Source organism: Larimichthys crocea, chromosome XII, assembly GCF_000972845.2.
Source record: "Larimichthys crocea isolate SSNF chromosome XII, L_crocea_2.0, whole genome shotgun sequence".
NCBI classification, from domain to species: domain Eukaryota; kingdom Metazoa; phylum Chordata; class Actinopteri; family Sciaenidae; genus Larimichthys; species Larimichthys crocea.
In genome coordinates this window covers 20,029,009-20,047,293 of record NC_040022.1, presented here as the reverse complement: position 1 = coordinate 20,047,293, position 18,285 = coordinate 20,029,009, and the positions used below count along the sequence as shown (strand labels likewise).

At 39.3% G+C, this 18,285-nt stretch overlaps 2 protein-coding genes across 3 annotated transcripts; one reads left to right on the top strand and one right to left on the bottom strand.

Moving 5' to 3' along the window:
* The first annotated feature begins 3,264 nt into the window (after window positions 1–3,264).
* Window positions 3,265–7,900, top strand: LOC104930847 (ras-related protein Rab-18-B). The gene is made up of 7 exons (XM_010745734.3): window positions 3,265–3,474; window positions 3,878–3,933; window positions 4,048–4,109; window positions 4,842–4,914; window positions 5,267–5,385; window positions 5,638–5,704; window positions 6,352–7,900. The coding sequence occupies exons 1-7, from the start codon at window positions 3,407–3,409 to the stop codon at window positions 6,522–6,524; spliced, it is 618 nt and encodes a 205-aa protein (XP_010744036.1). The 5' UTR covers window positions 3,265–3,406; the 3' UTR covers window positions 6,525–7,900.
* A 2,124-nt stretch (window positions 7,901–10,024) lies between these two features.
* On the bottom strand, window positions 10,025–17,739 carry LOC104930850 (homeobox protein Mohawk). 2 transcript variants are annotated; one of them, XM_027285600.1, is made up of 6 exons: window positions 17,329–17,739; window positions 16,893–17,052; window positions 16,610–16,763; window positions 16,178–16,525; window positions 10,965–10,998; window positions 10,025–10,675 (listed from the first exon to the last, which is right to left on the bottom strand). In XM_027285600.1, exons 1-6 carry the CDS (start codon window positions 17,517–17,519, stop codon window positions 10,336–10,338), a joined length of 1,227 nt encoding a protein of 408 aa, XP_027141401.1. In that variant the 5' UTR covers window positions 17,520–17,739; the 3' UTR covers window positions 10,025–10,335. The 2 variants fall into 2 exon arrangements, with proteins under 2 accessions (XP_027141401.1, XP_019112553.2); XM_019257008.2 differs by having other exon boundaries at window positions 16,187–16,525.
* Between the last annotated feature and the right edge of the window lie 546 nt (window positions 17,740–18,285).

The following is an 18,285-nucleotide window of genomic DNA, read 5'->3' as shown; positions in this document are numbered from 1 at the left end:
ATTGTTTGTCATGCTCAAAAAGGATTTTTCAATAAAATCACCAGAAAGAAAACTGTGGAGTTTTTTGGACAAAGACACACGTCATACATCCTCATGCTCCATAGCTTTAGAGTTGTGTTTAAAAGTAAAAAGCAAACGAAACCCACTAACATAATATATAATGTCCCCTGGGATCAGGCCGGTCTAGCTATGGGCAAGTCGGGCGCCGCCCCAGGGCGCATCCCCTCCGCTGGGTGCCCGGCAGCCCCGAAAAAGGCATAAAAACTCTGGGTTAATTTGCGATACCCGCTGCCTTATAGCTCGCGGTATGTAGGGCGACCTCGGGTATCCTTTGGCGTTGTTTGGACAGGTACAGAGGGGGGCGTCGGAAAGACCGAAGCGGGGCGCACGCCTTTTAGCCCGGGGCGCACGGCGCATCCGGGGCGCCACCGCGGCGGCCCGTTAGGGCGCACGAGGCTCCGAGGATCGGAAATGTTGGCCAGAGGACCGGCGGCTTGCTGCGGATTATAAAAGTATTTCTGATTCTGATCATACAGGGGGATAATAAAATAATAATTTCTGATGTATTATTGAAGGTTAAAATGAGACTTTAAATGAGACTTTATTTACTGGTAAATGTACAACATACCCAGCAGTGTATAAAGAAATTACCACTCCAACTTTAAAAGCTGAAAACAATAAAGCGATAATGCATCAATAATAATAACTTTCCCACTTCATCTTGTGGGAAACATGAATGTCTGAACCAAATTTCATGGCAATCCACAAACAATAAACTAAGAGGAAAAGTCAGAGGATCCCCAAAATCATTCGGATGTGCCTGAAGCTGAATGTCTGAACAAAACGTCCATTTCAAAAGTGTCCTGACCAAAATAAACAACAACAACAACAACAACAAGTTACAGACCCACAGCATTAAACAGATAACACAAAAATATGTTACAAGATCAAAATCCAAAAATTAAAATGACAATAAGGATCGTATAAAGAATCACATTTATAAAAATGAAACCTTAAAGTAATCCTATAGTTCACAACTTGGTTCAAACTGGGAGCGAGGACCCAACATGGGGTCACAAGATAAAACCTGCAGGGTCAAAAGATGTTTGAAGGATTCCAAAATTTAAAAGTCACTTTTCGTTAAAGTTTCATCATGTCTGTACTGAATTCTTTCACCTCTTCAGACTCCTAAACATCTTTGAAATGAAACAAAATGATTTGTTCATAACTCCACACGAAGGCCCTGGTCCCTCACACCCACACAGGGCCGTTTCTAGCTGTTTGGGGGCCCCTATTTTGTCAGACTGTGAGGTAGTCCTAATCTTTTAGATGATCTGTGGCGATGCAACAGTCTGTTAAAGCATACCACCATTTACAAAGTCCTCTCTTTCAGACTTTTTCTGCGTTTATCTCCACATTATACTCTAAGTAATATACTTAAAGTAATAAAATGAAGGTAAATGAGTAATGACACCATATGATATAGAGACTTCAACTAAGTCAGCAGAGTTTTCCGGTAACCAAACCACAGTAAAATACAATATAGCAGAGAATTGGACAATCTTTATTACAGTGATCATTTCAAATTCATAGTGCTATATGAATAATCCACTGCTATACTACTCACTCATACACCCACTGGACGATGATATCGCGTACGTTGCGCCCAGCCACACACCCTCTCTCCTCAGTGTAATGTGAGCTGCTATAATCCGACACACCGGATGTCACTTCAGTCAGTCAGTCCCACGGCATGACAGCACAGTCCATTCACATGACACATTTATTTGAGCCTTTTCATAAAGCAAACTCCGGATAAAGCTGACTTTATTTACATACATACAATCCAGTCTGGTTGTTATGGGACATGTGCGGTCACAGAGCTTCACAGAGACAGGGCTGCACAGGGACACTAGGGACCAGAACATCTCAGTTGATGGCTTCCACACTGTCCAGGCTGACCGGGATTGTACCTGTCACACCACAACCAAAGAACAGCTCTGTAGCCTAATAGATGATTATAGATGGTTACGTGTTTACATATGTTGTTTTTGTTTGTTTGTATACTGGAGTATTGTAACAAAAAATAATTTCCCCCTGGGATTATTAAAGTATTTCTGATTCTGGTTTTAAAAATCTGTTGTATGTGATCTGATACATGTACTCTGCCCCCTGGTGGACCATCATGCCACTACAGGCATCTAAGTTTCCTTTTGGTAATTTCCAACATGTCTGCTCTCAGTCAATCAGCCCCTGGCTTTTTCAGGAAAATCACTGCTAATTTTTAAAAAGTTACGGCGAGAGTAATATCAAAATTCTAAGTCATTTTTTAAAATAAGTATTTTCTCCATTGAAAGAATGTATATTTATTAAGTAACTCATTCTTTATATTACAATTAAATCGTGTTAAAACAAATTTGTAATTTAATCCACATAATGCTTACTAAAATACAAACACACACTATTTTGATGACTTAATTAATCTAACTAATCCCTAAAGTGCCACATTTAAATACATTTTGAGTATTTCCACAATAACAGTTCTAGAGGAATAAGAGAGAGAAAGCAAATATCATCATCAAAATATCATTAACACGATAATGCAGGTCTACTGTGGGAAGTGTACGGTGCATCTTTGCCTGAACAAGGACAGAAACTGTTAACCACCTACCACAAAGTGAAATAAAAAGGCTGTAAAAAGTGTTGTGTGAAAAAGAAAAAAGAGGAAAAACTTCAAAACATGTTCTATAATTTCAAAATGTTATGGACAAAACTGTTTTTTTTTTCTAAAATAACAGCAAAAAGTTGCCAAAAACGCCAACTGTATCAAATGCGTTGCATTGCAAAACAACAATAGCACACAGTTATACAGTTATATTATATTATATTTTTAGTTTTATTATATGATATATTATTATTTTATTTTATTGTTATTTTATTTTATTTTATTTTATTTTATTATATTATATTATATTATATCTAACCTTCATTTAACCAGATAAAAAACCCATTGAGATCAAGACCTCTTTCACAAGGGTGACCTGGCAAGAAAGCCACAAAACACAATAGCAACACATGTTATACAGATATTATATTATATTATATTATATTATATATTATATTATATATTATATTATATTATATTGTATATTAGAATTAATATTATATTATATTATATTATATTATATTATATTATATTATATTATATTTTAAACCCGGGCTCTTTGTTGCTTTGTTTTCAATCTCGTGAACCTCCGTGACGTCACGCGCGTCGCAGGTTGGCCGGAAGTTGCGCGAACAGCAGGCTGTCATCTGAGCTGCTAGCCGTCGGCTGCCCTAAAAACAAGTAAAAATTCACCGATAAAAGCGTCGCCAAGTGCAAGTCCAAACTAGCTCCCGTAGGAATATGGATGAAAACGTGCTGACGACTCTGAAGCTGTTGATAATTGGCGAGAGTGGAGTCGGGAAGTCCAGGTTTGTCTCTGTTTGGAGCGAGCTTATTAGCTAGCCTGTTGTGAATGTTGATATAGTTGCTGTTATGTAAGTTTACAGCCGGTCCTCAGCAGCTGCTGCTGCTGCTGCTGCTGTCTTTCTTTCTTTCTACCTGTTTAGGCCCCAAACTCACCGTCAATAAGGTGACAGTAAGATAACAAGCCATGCCAGCTGGAAAACTTTCAACTTTTTTTTTTTTTTAACATTGTTTTGGGTTCAGAGATGGAGTGTTGCTCGCTCCTCTGTCAGCTGTCAACATTAAAACTGTCGAGCAAATGTTTTCATCATGTTACTGACAGACAGAAAACCAGCGAGCCAACTCACAAAAGCCTATTGTACTGCACTGCCCTGCTTATTTCCATATTATCTTTCCTCTCCCCAACAGTCTCCTCCTGAGGTTCACAGAAGATACTTTTGACCCAGAGCAGTCAGCAACAATAGGTAATACACACACATACATATAAAGTATAGACTTATGGACAATACTGTTGTTTAAACTTGATCATTTAAAGCCCTTTAAAGTCTTTCCTCTCTCTCTCTTTTGTGACTGATCAGGTGTGGATTTCAAAGTAAAGACACTCGCGATAGATGGGAACAGAGCGAAGCTCGCCATTTGGGTAAGACTGAGGTCGTTATGCCATTGTCTACACTTTGTTTGTGTTGTCAGGAAAAAACATGGTGAACTACAGATCTCCTCCACAAGATGGCGACAGCACTCAGCCAGAAAACTACAGAAAGAAACTGGAAAAACGTCCTTTCATGAGGCGTACAGTGGCCCAGTCCCAGCGTCCAATGAAAACACAGTGTACAGAGTGAGGCAATAACCTGAGCCCTGAATACAGAGCACACATAGACTTCATTATTCATCTTTTTTAGCAAAAATGTGTTTGTGTAGGAGGAGGCCAGACCTTAAAATACTTGATGAGGAAGAGTACAGCACTGTGTGAAGTCACATGTACTGTGGGCTGAGACAGGTGCAAGGCTCATATTGCATTTAGCTTAACATGAAACCATGTACACGCACATCTACATGTAAATGAGATTTTTGTGAACTTTTTCTCTGTTTCTGTCATTATTTTTTTTAACAACTTTCCCCGGTCATCTCTGTTTTTAATATTAGAACAATATGAAGGATAAGAACGCAAAAAAGTCTGCAAGGACTCCTCAGGCAGTGGGCACTTTCACAGTAGGACAGTCCTGAGACCTTGCAGACCTAACGCGACCACATATCAACGTCAGAGTCTTTGAGTGTGGATGCTGGGACTTGGCTAGTGTACCTGTTGGTCTTAAAAGTTTACTGTCACGGAGTCCTTTGCTGCCATTGATATTAAGTGTGTTTACCTTTGCAGGACACAGCTGGACAGGAAAGGTTTCGTACCCTGACGCCCAGCTACTACCGCGGTGCACAGGGAGTCATCCTTGGTAAACAGTGCAGCTTATAAAGCCATATTATGTGTCCAATACAAGACCTAGATGGTTTCCGCTTTCCAGTAACATAAAACATAACAAAACAAATCCACTCTGTGCTTTTCATAGCACTTTATTTACATATGATCCTTCCAGGGTCCCAGACATACTGTTTGTCACTTCCTGCTTATTGTTTGCCTGTAATTTTATCAAGAGGGAGTCAATAGAAGCTGTTTTGGATCATGGCATCTGCTAAATCTTCCGATTGTAAATCAACAGGCATCAGATATTTGCAGCGTCCTGTGAAGATGTTGTTGTACTTATTTAAAATATTTCCTCCTCTTCTCCGTTTGCATGGATTTGACAGTGTATGACGTCACAAAGCGCGACACTTTCACAAAGCTTGAAAACTGGCTGAATGAACTGGAAACCTACACAACACGCAATGACATTGTAAAAATGCTTGTCGGGAACAAAATCGATAAGGTGAGTGACGCATACGGTGCTAGATTTTGGATTGCTGATCATTTATATGCAAGCTATTCACCATAAAGATGCAAATATGCAAAAATGAAAATCATACAACACCAGAAATACTCAAAAGTATTTTATAAACGTGCTCACCAGCCACTGTGGCTGCTACACTGTGTAATACATGATGTTTAAACACTAATTCCTTTACCATGTGTATTTCTCATAGAGAAAATGACATAGGATGTCTGGATGTTTGGTTTTCAGGATGACCGTGAAGTGGACAGAAATGAGGGGCTGAAGTTTGCTAGGAAACATTCTATGCTTTTTATTGGTAAGTATCCATGTTGGTGTAAAATCAGACGTGGTCAGACATGGTCATTTAAACTAATACAACCATAAAATGTAACTTGGAGCCACTAAAATGTACCATACTGTACTCAAAAGTCAAAACTGTAATTGCGTAGTTGGAGCCAGTCAAGACATCACTTAGTAAGTCGTGCATTTAGTTTGGGTTTGTTGCGTTGTTTATACTGTTTTGGCATTTTTGAGTCTCTACTGTCAGAGCTGCACTGAGAGATGCAGCTACTCCAGAAGAAGTGCATTATGATTCAAATCTAGTGGCTTTCATTTATCTGATCCATGTCTACACGTGTTCCTGATTCTCATCTCCACTCTGCCCCTCTCTGGGAAATTAGGTTAACATTTCTGTGGAGTTTCCATTTTAGAACGGCTAAATTAAGGGGTTTCGAAAAGGGTTGGGCAAGAAGATGTCATGGATTTAATCTGCTGTGAGGATGTCTTCATCCCACTGGATTCCTCCTGCTTCTTAAATGAAGTCATTTTTATACTTTATATGTCATGTTTGTCAACACGTGGATATTTTTAAATTTAAAAGCTGATGTGTAAGGTTTTTTTCTTTTTATAAATGTGCTCTACCAGTGTTTTTCTTCTTGGTAACCATCTTTTTTTTTTGTACAGAGGCCAGTGCAAAGACCAAAGACGGCGTCCAATGTGCCTTTGAGGAGCTTGTGGAGAAGATCCTCCAGACTCCTGGGCTTTGGGAGAGTGAACACCAAGGTCAGAAGCTCCGTCTGGGGGACCAGGATCAGGGCAGTGGCAGGGCATGTGGAGGATACTGTTCCATACCCTGAAAGTGGACAGAACCAAAAAAAACACCAACCGGATAGGAATGACTACGGACCAGAAACAGAGGGGGAGAGAGGGAGAGGTGGGCCTGGATGAGTTCTTAAAAGCTAATTGTTGGAGTAGTTCTGTGAGTCGAAAGGACTTTGCTGTTTGCACACTTCCTTTTCAACCATCATCTGTCACATGTCACTACTTTCTGTTTAAAACACGAATGAAAGGATTGTAAAAAAAAAATAGCCTCTTGTCGAAGGAAGTATAGTGTTTTAAATTGACATAACCATGCCAAGTGTACGTCATAGGAGTACATGTCTGGTTTGAGTTTATCTTATTGGCAACAGTGATTCTGTTGTACATTAAGGCATCAGGTTAATAGTATAGTGCCTATAACATGAACCAATTTGTAGGTTAAAGTACATAGCTTGTCAAATTTTACTCCAAATGATTCCATTATAATCAATACAGAAGTCTCCTTAATTCTTGTTTTAAGGAAAAAACTAGTTCCCTGCTTATGCGTTGTGAGATATAAACGTTGCCTTCTCTGTAGCTGCAAAGTTAAAGTACAAAATGTTCCACAGCGCATAGACTTGCAAGCTTTATATTATACATAACACATCACTTAAACGGAGCAGTGGTGGAAGAGACTTGTTATGTGGAGTGTGTTTGCCTCCATTTAACAACAAACTTTAACTGTCATTATGCAACCAGAACACTGTGAATGCTAACATAAGAAATTTTACGAAGGACTCCTGTTACTGACACCTGTTTATTTTTGTTTTTTGATCCAATTATTATTTGTTTGATGATGATTTCCATCAAATTTCCTGTTGTGTCCCCCTCTTTCCATGGAAAGACAAGCAATCAGCTTTGTCTTTTAGGATTCTCTGCAACCAAACCTGTCTTTCTTTTCTTTGCATGTCTGATCTGGACCATAACTTCTATAGCTATATGTCTGAAGTTTACAGTATTAAGAGCACTTGCAATAAAATATACTATTTTGCTAACTTGAGTTCAACTTGACCCTACATTCTTCTCCATTTGTTTTTGCAGTTTCTGTGTGGTGTTGTGGTCTATTTAATGTCCCAATGACTTGAAGGCATTTCTCATACATTACAGTATGAGAGCATTCCCAAGACCTTTGTTTGATGTATTGTTTCTATAATGTTTGACTTCCTTCTTCCTGTTTTCAATCATGTTGACCTTTTCGCCCCTTTAGCCTTGTACTTTTTCCCTGTTGTTTTTGCTGTGCACCTATTTGAATCTTATTTAGCAATATGTAAAAATGATATTTGCCTTAATATTGAATGGCATCTGCTAGGGTTATGGTCCAGTAACATTTGTATTGTTTCAAACTTAAATAAATGACAACCTCAAGATGCCGTCACTCAAGACTAATTACTGTTTAATTGCCATTTGAGAACTGCCATTTTGTTTCCATGTTGTGTAGAAAGCCCACCTAATCGAAAACAGGTTTACAGTGGAAACAGGAGTGAGGTACTGTTTCCATAATACTTTGTTGATGACTAGCCTGTCGAACATGCAAGACTGAAAACATTCTTAGCACAAAATGTGAAGAGCAGACCAAAAACCAGGACACAAGTGGAAAAATCCTGTTAATCATGTTTTGTAAAATGGCCCCCGAGGACAGAGTGTGATTACAAGCTTATGTTGGTGTCAGGATGTCCCCAGATGAAACAGGACACTCCCCACAAGTCTGTCCTCAAAGGCAGTGTACCAATATTCCCCTGAGGCTGAGCATGTCTATTTCCAGTTGAGAAATTCAAATTGCATTTACTGTTATTTGTTTGTGAGTACAAACTTGAGGGACTTTTTTGTTTCAATTTTATGTAGCTTTATGTTTCGACCCCACTACATATCAAAAGCAAAGACATTCTGACAGCTTTAGTTACTAGTTACTTTTGAGATTACAATTTCTCATATGAACGTTGTATCTCCAGATTTGGTGATTGGCGAACAAAGTTTCTGATAAATTGAAGGATTAAGTGTCCCTTCATCCCTTACGTATGAAGATAAACTGTTTAAAAACAGTCTTGGGTTAGCTGAAAACAGGGCTGTTTTTAATGAAAAATTGACTTTTTTTAGAGATTTGTAGTTCTCACGGGACAGCAATGCAACAAATCTTGCGTAATAATGGAATATGATGTTTTAGATTAAACTACCAAAACAGTATATAAAGTAGTGAAAATTATCTTAAGTTAAACATCTATTAATGTACTTTAAAGTAAATGTTACAGATTTAGTATTAGTGTAGTATTAGTGCTTTTATTTGAAGAAAAGTATCCGGATACTTCTCCCACCACTGTATATTTCAAATAACATGTGTTTCTGACAAATGAAGCTATACTGAGGTCAGGAAATTCCTGAAATTTGGCATTCATATTATGTTTCAACATCAGAACCAGATGACACTTGTATGTCTCTCCTATCGTAACGATGCTGGCTGTTGAAGAAAAGAAGGTTTTGATCCTCAGAGAGAAATCATTGTACTTGTGAGCAACTTACCTTATTATTGCATTACGATAAGTTCACGTTGAAGACCTTTTCCAAAAAGTTGAGGCTGCATTTACAGACTTTAAGGACATTTGGTGGTAGTAGAAAATAGTCATAAACACAGGGTTGACATCACTTTTTAAGTTGATATGGGAACTTGTTAGGTAGCAGTAGCCTACAGAAAAGGTGGAGCAACGTTAGCATTTATTTGGAGTCATATTTTTTGTGACCTGACAAATAAAAGTGCAAAAATTACAACCTACCTAGTTCTTTAGCTATCTTCTAAATTCTAAATGTTCACTGGCTAGTTGCTTAATTTGTCGGCAGTTTGCCTTTTGGCCGATAACTGAATTGGGTGATAATTCTTTGTTCATTACTACGAACGTCCTCTTTCATATACTCTTAGCTATTTGATCTATTAAAGGTCCAGTGTGTAGGAGTTGTGGAATCTAGTGGTGTAGTTCCTGATTGCAACCACCTTGCCTCATCCTCCCTACTAGCATGAAGGAGAAACCATGGTGGGTGAAAAATGCTAAAGGCCCCATCTGGAGCTTGTGTTCAGTTTGTCTGTTCTGGGTTACTGGGTAACCTGGATTGATTCCAGGTGCTTTATCTTTGTATAAGGAAACCTTTGTGTCCCCTGTGACGTTTCAACCATGTGCAATATATTTCATGGACATTTACTGACATGTATTGCAACAAATTATCCAAAATGTCCCAGCTGTCACTGTGAATCCTTTAGCTTCATCAATGCTCATCAGAAGAATTTTAATCACAGCACATGTTACAGCTTGAGTACTGTCTCAACGTGCTCAGTTCAGGATGCCACCCATCTGCACATATTGCAACCTTTTAAAAAGCAATTTGCCTATAATGAAACTTGGAGAGCCACAATTGCACACATGAAAACTACCACTAAGTACAGTTCGGTAAAACTTAACTATGCTCCTTCAGCCACTGCAGAGCAGTGATTTAAAGCAAACGACTGGTCAAAACATTTCACATTGGGTTTATTCAAATAGCTGCTGTCAGACTTTAGCATTGGATGATCATCCAGTCTCATGGAAGTTAATATAACTTACTGCAACAGACGGCAATAGGAAGACATTAGAAACATGGCAAAAACAGTAGAAAATCTTCAACTGTGTTAGGTCAGGTTTTCCATTTTACAATGTAAAAATAATTGAAAATGTCAAAGTTTATCAGCATTACAAAATTAAAGAGGCTGTACATATATTGCAAGGTACTTAGGCATCTGGTATTCCTATATGGAACGATGTGCTTAGGCCAGATGCTCAAATTAAATGCCTACACACTGTTTGCCAGGGCCACATTAACAGTCTGGACCTCAGAGATATGAGAGGACTTCTGGATGATGCGGCTGGTGAGAGTGGGCCCCACGGTGCAGCTCTGCCTCAGAGCAGAGGTGGGTCCTGTGACACACATCCTGTCTATGATAGTGGTCCTCGTAACCGTGAAGGGCTCTCGGGTGCAGCTCTGTGCTGTGCCAACACTGGGAAGGGTTACGCCACTCTGGTCTGCCGTGCAGCTCTGCCCCTGAGCCAAGTTGGTCAGAGCCACGGCGGCGTGGATCTCCCTCCAGCCCTGATCGACTCGCTTCTGCTGGCCTCGTTCCTGCTTCTTCTCCCTGTGAATATATGTATATATGAAAAACAGCAGTATGAAGCAGAAGAATACATTATTCCTCAATTAATCTAGCTGGAGAAACTTTAGAAATCCAAAGCAGAAATGGTGCATTTGCTTTGATATCATCTTTTGATATAAAGCCGGAATTATATAGATGGATTAGAGGTGGTGGTTCAATTTCAAGAACAACTTCCAGGAGGGATTATGAATAGTATTCATTTTCAAACTGATGAAAGTTCAAAAGTGCAAACAGCTGATTTGATTGCAGATTGAGCAATGACCGCACTTACCTGTCACATTTAGTTGAAGTATAGTCCATTGTATCTGTAACAGAGAAGAAAAAGACTCACCTAAATATGCCATGAATCAGCTGACGTGATAGCAGTGAAATTGCAAACAGAAAATATTCAGAGGACAATCACTGTTAGATTAGGCTTCATGGCTGTATGTTAGTGATACCTAGTATTAATATATGGGAGTTTTTAATTAGCAGCATGTGTGTGAGTGTGTATTCATGGGAGATTGTGCATATGCGTGGGTTTAGTGTGTGTCTGTGCGTGCATCTCTCAATATAAATGTGTGTATACTTCTTGTCTAGTATGTCCCTCTGGTTTTACAGTGCCAGAAAAAGCTTGACTCAGTGAAGAGCACCATTTTGCCTGTGCTCAGCTGAACCAGCCAAAACAAATGCAATGGAGTTTCTCTTGAGCTTTTAAAAGGAAAAAGATCTGATATCTGCATCGTGTCGTGAGCATTGACGCTGCGATTTTTAGATTTCCAGCTCCGCTAGCACCTGTAAAGTTGGTCCACTGTGTATCATTCCTTTCCCAAAACCTGTCCTTGCACATATTTATCATTTTTAATCAAGGCCTGAGAGACAGGGGAGTGTATACCCCTGAGAACATCTGTGAAAGAAGGAAGGGTCAGTCTTTATTTTTGTCCTCAAATTAAACTACAGTATCTATGGCTATTTCAGAAGCAGGAACAGGATAAATAGGACTTTGGAGAAGTATTATATTGCTTGTGTAATTTCTGTTTGTGGCCTGTGCATAAGCATGCATTATATGTAGAACATATTTTCCATTTCAGTTTTGGAGTATTGCCTTTTTTCATTGGAGCAGATAGAAGCTCGTCAATTTTTTTCTTCAGAGAGCAATAGACAGGGAAATTAGAGGCCCACTGTGAAACACAGTCTTTCAATGCTAACAGCCCGAAACATCCCAGTCTCTGATTTCTTCAAGCCAAGCTGGAGCCAAGAGCAACTACTTATTGATACTAAATCATTTTGCTGTTTTATGCTTTTTTGCTACTGAACGTCCCTGAGCATTTCTCTCTTTAGCTATAACATGCTTTGCCAAGAAAGTACTTCTGTACCTCTGTTGTATTTATTACCAAGAGAAAAACGTTGTTTTACCTCTGGCGAGTCTCAAATTTACAGCCGAGATCAGTTACAACAAAATTTTACAGGGGTAATGAAGCTGATGACTGCTCTTTTGATATTAGATTGTGCTGCAATGGTGCAATTTAGTTAGAATTTAATATTAGAGCTTACCTCTAACCTGATTACAAGCCTCATTTACAAATGAAGAATAGCACACATATGAACTTGTTCTTGTTAAGATGAGGAAATTGATACCACTCTCATTGAGAATTTAAATTTTGAATGGCAAATATGAAGTTACAGCAAGCAACCGGTTTGCTTAGCCTGTGGAATATGACATTCGACAATCTGTTATTTCTGTATAACAGACCACTGCTTTGATAATAGATTCTTTAGGACCACGGCGGATGCAATAGAATGATTTTGTATCAAATTATTGGGTTATTTTAAGTATTTAAGTAGCCGTGTAATGTAAAGTATGTCCTTTTCCAATATGGTTATATTGTGGAAGAAGTGGTTGTGGATACAGTACTTGTTTTTTTCTCGTCACAAACCCCACAAAATTATTAGTTTTACTATTAGAATTTGATCCTTTTGGTCCAATACCATTTGGAAAGTCTCAAAGAGCGATGCGCTTGAATCATTTTATCTTTATTCAGGTTAGCGGAGGGCTAAACCAGAAGTTAGCTGGCAGAAATCTCTATAGGCCGCACAATGCGGAAGCATGGGCTTCATGCATCACTAAGCACCTTTAATGAAAGAATGAATGGAGCCCTCCAATGCTGTATCCACCTCTCAATAATACATCCAGGGTTCCAGCTTCGTTATTAATGGGCAGATATGAAAGAGGTATCGATTGTCTTCTTTGAAGACATGAAGACTCTGTTTTAATTTGTATGAAAGTTGGACAAGTTTGTGTATATTATGGGTTTTAGCTCACTATCATAAATCCTGTATCATTTAACCCTCAGAATGAAATAATGTTTGCATGAGCTGATTTAAAGTCTTGGATGTTCTCCCACAATATCAGTTTAAATCCCCCCACAAGCCATGGTCAGTGACTTTTAGTCATCTCACAGGTGTGTCATTAGGATCTATGCTGGAAAAAACTGTGTGCTGAGAAAATATTGTAACACCTTATTTCCCTAATGCGGATATGTATTTGCGGACAAGAGACTCCCCACTCAGCATGAATGTTTTTATTTGAAACAAAATGGGTGGAAAACGCAGCAAGGCGTTTGTCCAGATATGTTTTTTGTCGCTCTGTGTCCAATAAAACATGATGCTGGTCACATTTATGGCTCTCCAGCCTTTTTAAGGGAAACACTGCAGTTGATGTGAGTACCATATTATGTGGTATAACCATCCTCATATTTCTGTACAGTAAATAGTCACATTTAGTCACAACATATTCTTCCATTAGACTTTAACTGCCTGTGGGATTCGGACTGATATGTTTAAAGTGTCCTTGTTAGATACTGTGTAGTGGCATCACTTATTAGTCCATCATCCGAGGTTTAGTGACTGTTTTAGCCGTCTCCCGGGCGGAGTATAAACGTGTTAATGGTGTTAGTGCCTGTCATGAGTCTGGCAGCTTGACTTTCCACTTCACCTCCACAGAGGAGCCGTACTGGGTTGCAAACACTCTTAATATGACCAGCAGGGATACATTAAAAGTTTGCACAAACATTTCAACAGTGCTACCCACATAGTGTGTGATGACATCAAGAAACCCCTAAATGATCCAAAAGAAATATGGTTTGAAGTATGAGAGTAATATGTTTGAAGAACATTTTGGGAAATATGCTTATTTGCTTTCTTGCCCAGAGCTAGATGTGAAGATTGATACCACTCAAGCCTGTACCCCAAATATGAAGTTAGCCAGCAGAATGGTTAGCTTAGCATGAAGACTGAAAATTAGAAAAACAGCTAGCCTGCCACTGTCTAAAGATAAAAAAAAAGCACATCTAAAACTCACTAATTAACATTTTAGATTTCATTTGGGCCAAAAGCCTTGTTAGCTTTTCCCCCATTTCCAGTCTAAATGCTAAGCTAAACATCTTCTAGCTACAGCTAGATGTTTCATATTTAGCTTACAATAACTCTTGGCAAGAAAATGAATAGGCCTTTTTCCCAAAATATTACATTATTCCCTGAAATGAATGAGGTAAATGAGAATACTTATATTATCATTGTTTATATCTGTACCTACAAGTATTATATAACTTTTCACTTGTTCACTATATCTTTAGATGTAGTACAGTACACGTCTGTTCAATTTCTGAGTGTTCCCAATTACTGAACTGATCTGTACAATAATCTGTGGTTAAACTGAGCTTCTTGCCCAGAGCTAGATGAGAAAATTGATACCATTCATGACTGTATGCTAAATGTGAAGCTAAAGGTAGCAAAATGGTTAGCTTAGCTTAGCATAAAGACTGAAAATAGAGGAAAACAGCTAGCCGATCAGCTTCTCAGTCAAACACCTCCAAAATTAATCAATCAATTAATAAATCATTAATTAACATCGTATATTTCATTCAAGAACCATGATAGCTTTTCCCCCATTTTCAGTCTAAATGCTAAGCTAACGTCTGATAGCTATAGTTAAATATTTAGCCTGCAAATATAAGAGTTTGAATTTTTTCATCTAACTCTCGCCAAGAAAGTGGATAAGCAAATTTCTCAAAATGTCACATTATTCTCCAAAATGAATGAGGTAAATAACAATACTTATATTAGCATTAGTCAAATAAATACCGCACTGTACCACATGTATTATATACCATTTCACTTGTTCACTGCTTCTTTAGATATATTACAGTACAAGTCTGTTAAAATTAAAATTGAAATGAATGTTCCTAATTATTGAAGTTACCAATCTGTAGGACAATTTGAGGTTAAACTGAGCTTTCCGGATGCAAATTAAGCCCTGTCAGAGACAATAAAAATATCCAGTAAATAATCTTTCAACTCAGACCAGGATTTGATGTTTGCCAGGAAAATGGTTCAAAAAATAATCGGAAAGAAACTTAAAGCATTCTGTTTTTAATTGTACTGTGACACTATGATATAGAGATATGCTAAAAAGCAGAATTGGTTTCAAAAATATTTTCACAGCTCTTCTGATATAATGTAAATTTAAACTGATTTTGAGTAGAAAAGTAACACTTGGGAGAAGCTGTCTGCCAAAACATACATGAGTCAAGGAAGCAAAACTGCCCCTCAAACACTGGGAATGGGATATTAGTGAGCTCGCACTGCGTTGTCTCACAGCTGAGTGGCAGCTCTGACAGTCGCTCTACGAGACGTCTTCAGTGCTTTACTGACAGACTGCTCCAATTCTACAGTTTGGCTGAGGCTTCCACTTCTCACCCTGGGAAGAATAAAGTCTCAGACATTCTGTAATTGTCCTTGAGACTGGACTGGACATTTCCACCATGGCAAGAAGCTGAAGCGGAACAAATGGCACATTCTAGTATATGGAAATGATATTTGCGGTGTGCAAGCGGCAGCCAGAACAAGCTCCATCCAATTTTAAAATGAGAGATTTCAGCGTCTGCATGGGTCTTTATTAGTAATGTTTGTAAAGGTTTTGGCTCCTGTACCATAGCAGATTTGAGGGTTGTCAGGGTGCTGGGCTCCCTATAGGTCTGAAAGGGCACCCAGGTGTCAATCTCCCACCCAGTTTTGCTGTAACTTTATAATTGACTTTCGCAGAGCTTCTGACTTTCAGTGGAATGCCAAAGATTTATTAATGTCAGGGAACTCTGAGGAGCCATGTGGAAGTTTCTGTTCAGTCTGTTCTTATTTTATTGTACACTGTGGTGTGTTAAAAAAGAACTGAAGGGAAGCAGAGCAGTTAAAGTGTCATTTTACTGCACATTCAACATAAATCTACAATTAACAAGGACGATGCTTTAATGATTTCTATGGACAGGGGGTGCTATCATCTCATTGATTCCCAATTTACCTTTTTGATTGCTTATTTTGTCATGATTTTATGCACGAGTGTTATGCATTATTACATGCTTTCCCTGATTCTAAACATATTGAGTTGAGGTGTTAACATACTTTTTTTTTTCAATCACTTTAATGTGCGATAATGTGACAAAAACTGACATCTCTCACCCATGTGGTACACAAAGTTGGCCTCTGTTTCGTAGGACGACGCCGGGGACACGACATCGCGATCACATTCGTTGGAGCTGAACGACTCAGAGTGGCTCCTCCTCTTGCGGGCTGAGGTGACCGCATCGGCCTTCGCCGCCATCATGTGGCGCAGGGTGTCGTTCAGATACCGATTCAGTAAACTGCTCTTGTACTTGGACGGAGGCGACGCGCTGTCGTCACTATTGGCGGAGTCCGCCATGGCGATTACACTGCCCTGTTTCTGGAGCACGTTCTTGTGGGAAGATGACCTGCCAAAGTCTGATTGGCTGATAGGAGTTTGTAAGGGACACTCTTCATCTGCAGCAAAGAAAACAAAACTGAGTGATTCAAGTGATTCACATTAGATAAACTGATAAACACTGCATTCATTGCAGCTCTTACCATCTGAGTCAGAGTCATCACTGCACACGCTCAGTCTCTCTGCGTTTCCCTGGATGTATTTATTGTACAGTTTGATCCTCAGTGCCCAGCTCAGGTCTGGCTGTCTCACTGTGTTCTTCAGTCTGCGTCGAGCATTCGCAAACCAGTTTGAAACCTGCACAGATGCACCTTGTTACAGGATATCACCACCTTCATTTTAACCCAAATAATTCAATATTAACACATCCCTGAAGTCACTTGGCCTTCATCCTGCTATCATTCTTGCACAAGCTTGTTCTCTCACCTGGACTAGTGTCATATGTGAGCCCAGGGCCAGCAGGACCTTCTCCGTCTTGGTGGGATAGGGATTGTCCCGATGTTTGTACAGCCAATGTTTAAGTGGTCGGGCCATGTCCTGCAGCACCTGTCTCTTGTGCCGAACTTTGACCCCACCCAGACGAGACCTGGAGGAATCAGAAGGTGCCTAAGATTTATGAAGCTCCTCTATGCACGAAACAACAAAATGCTGAAATATTTTTAGTCTGTAATGTGTAAAGAACTCCAAAAAACTTTTCAAATATGTATGTAGAGGAGTACAAAAACATTTGAATGTGACACGTCAGATTAGAGAATTATCTTTTAACTGCCTTAGGATACATATTTCAATTGCACTACAAACTATCTCCTGTTTAACTGCTCATCATGCCATCAAAACAATATTCATAACAAAAAGGGCGTACCCATATCTTCTGTACTTGATAGGACAGCTGTTTTCAGTGGCGTCCTCGCATCCCAGCAGGTCTGTGTTCTCTCCGTCTGTTAAACTGCTCTGAGGTAAGTCTACACAGTCCAATCTGCTCCTCTCCTCTGCCCTCCTGTTGTCCTCCAAATGAAGCAGCGTGTCTGACTTCATCACAGCAACTTTGTCCATTGTTAAACAGAGTTGAGTTTCCCCTCGATCAACAGGTGCATCAGCAGACTTCCAGATGTAAATAGAAGCAACAGGTTCCCATCCTGGATACACTTGATGTAAAAGTAAATTTAAATAAAATGGTTAAAAAAAGTTCCTCCGCGCTTCTTTCTGTGCTCACAGGAGCAGTGACTGAGCAGACGTGACGATGACGGATTCTTACAAGAGAATAATGTTTGAAAAGTCAGAGGATATTGTCTGGTTTAGTTGAGCCGTGAGAGGAGAGTTCAAATAACCTCCTGCTCCACCGCCTATTGGCTCTCCAGCCGTCCAATCACTTCTCTGGAGAGCTCTGTGAGGAAAAGCTTGCAGAGCAGCAGCCTCAGTAGCACACCAGCATATGAAAAAATATTCCTCGTGTAAGAATATCAGCAAATGTGGTCATTAGATTTACTAGTGAGACTTTGTCTGGTGTGACTGCAGCCTGTGTTCAGCAGTTTGACATGCTCTCATATTTTCTACATGAGGCATATGAATCTCGTGCGGTTTTACCAAATATCGTGTCAGCAAATAATACATGTTTTACCAGGAGATTCTGGAAATTTATGGGTGTAATTACACGGTTGCTAATAACCAACAAAACCACCAAACCGTGCCTCGTGTTAGGCAGTGAATCCTGCTGAGTTGAAATGGGTTTCAGTACAAATTGGCTCGTGATGAAATCAACACAAACACTGGAAAATGAAATCGATCTTTGCCCATATAATCCTGAGCCAGCGTTGCACAT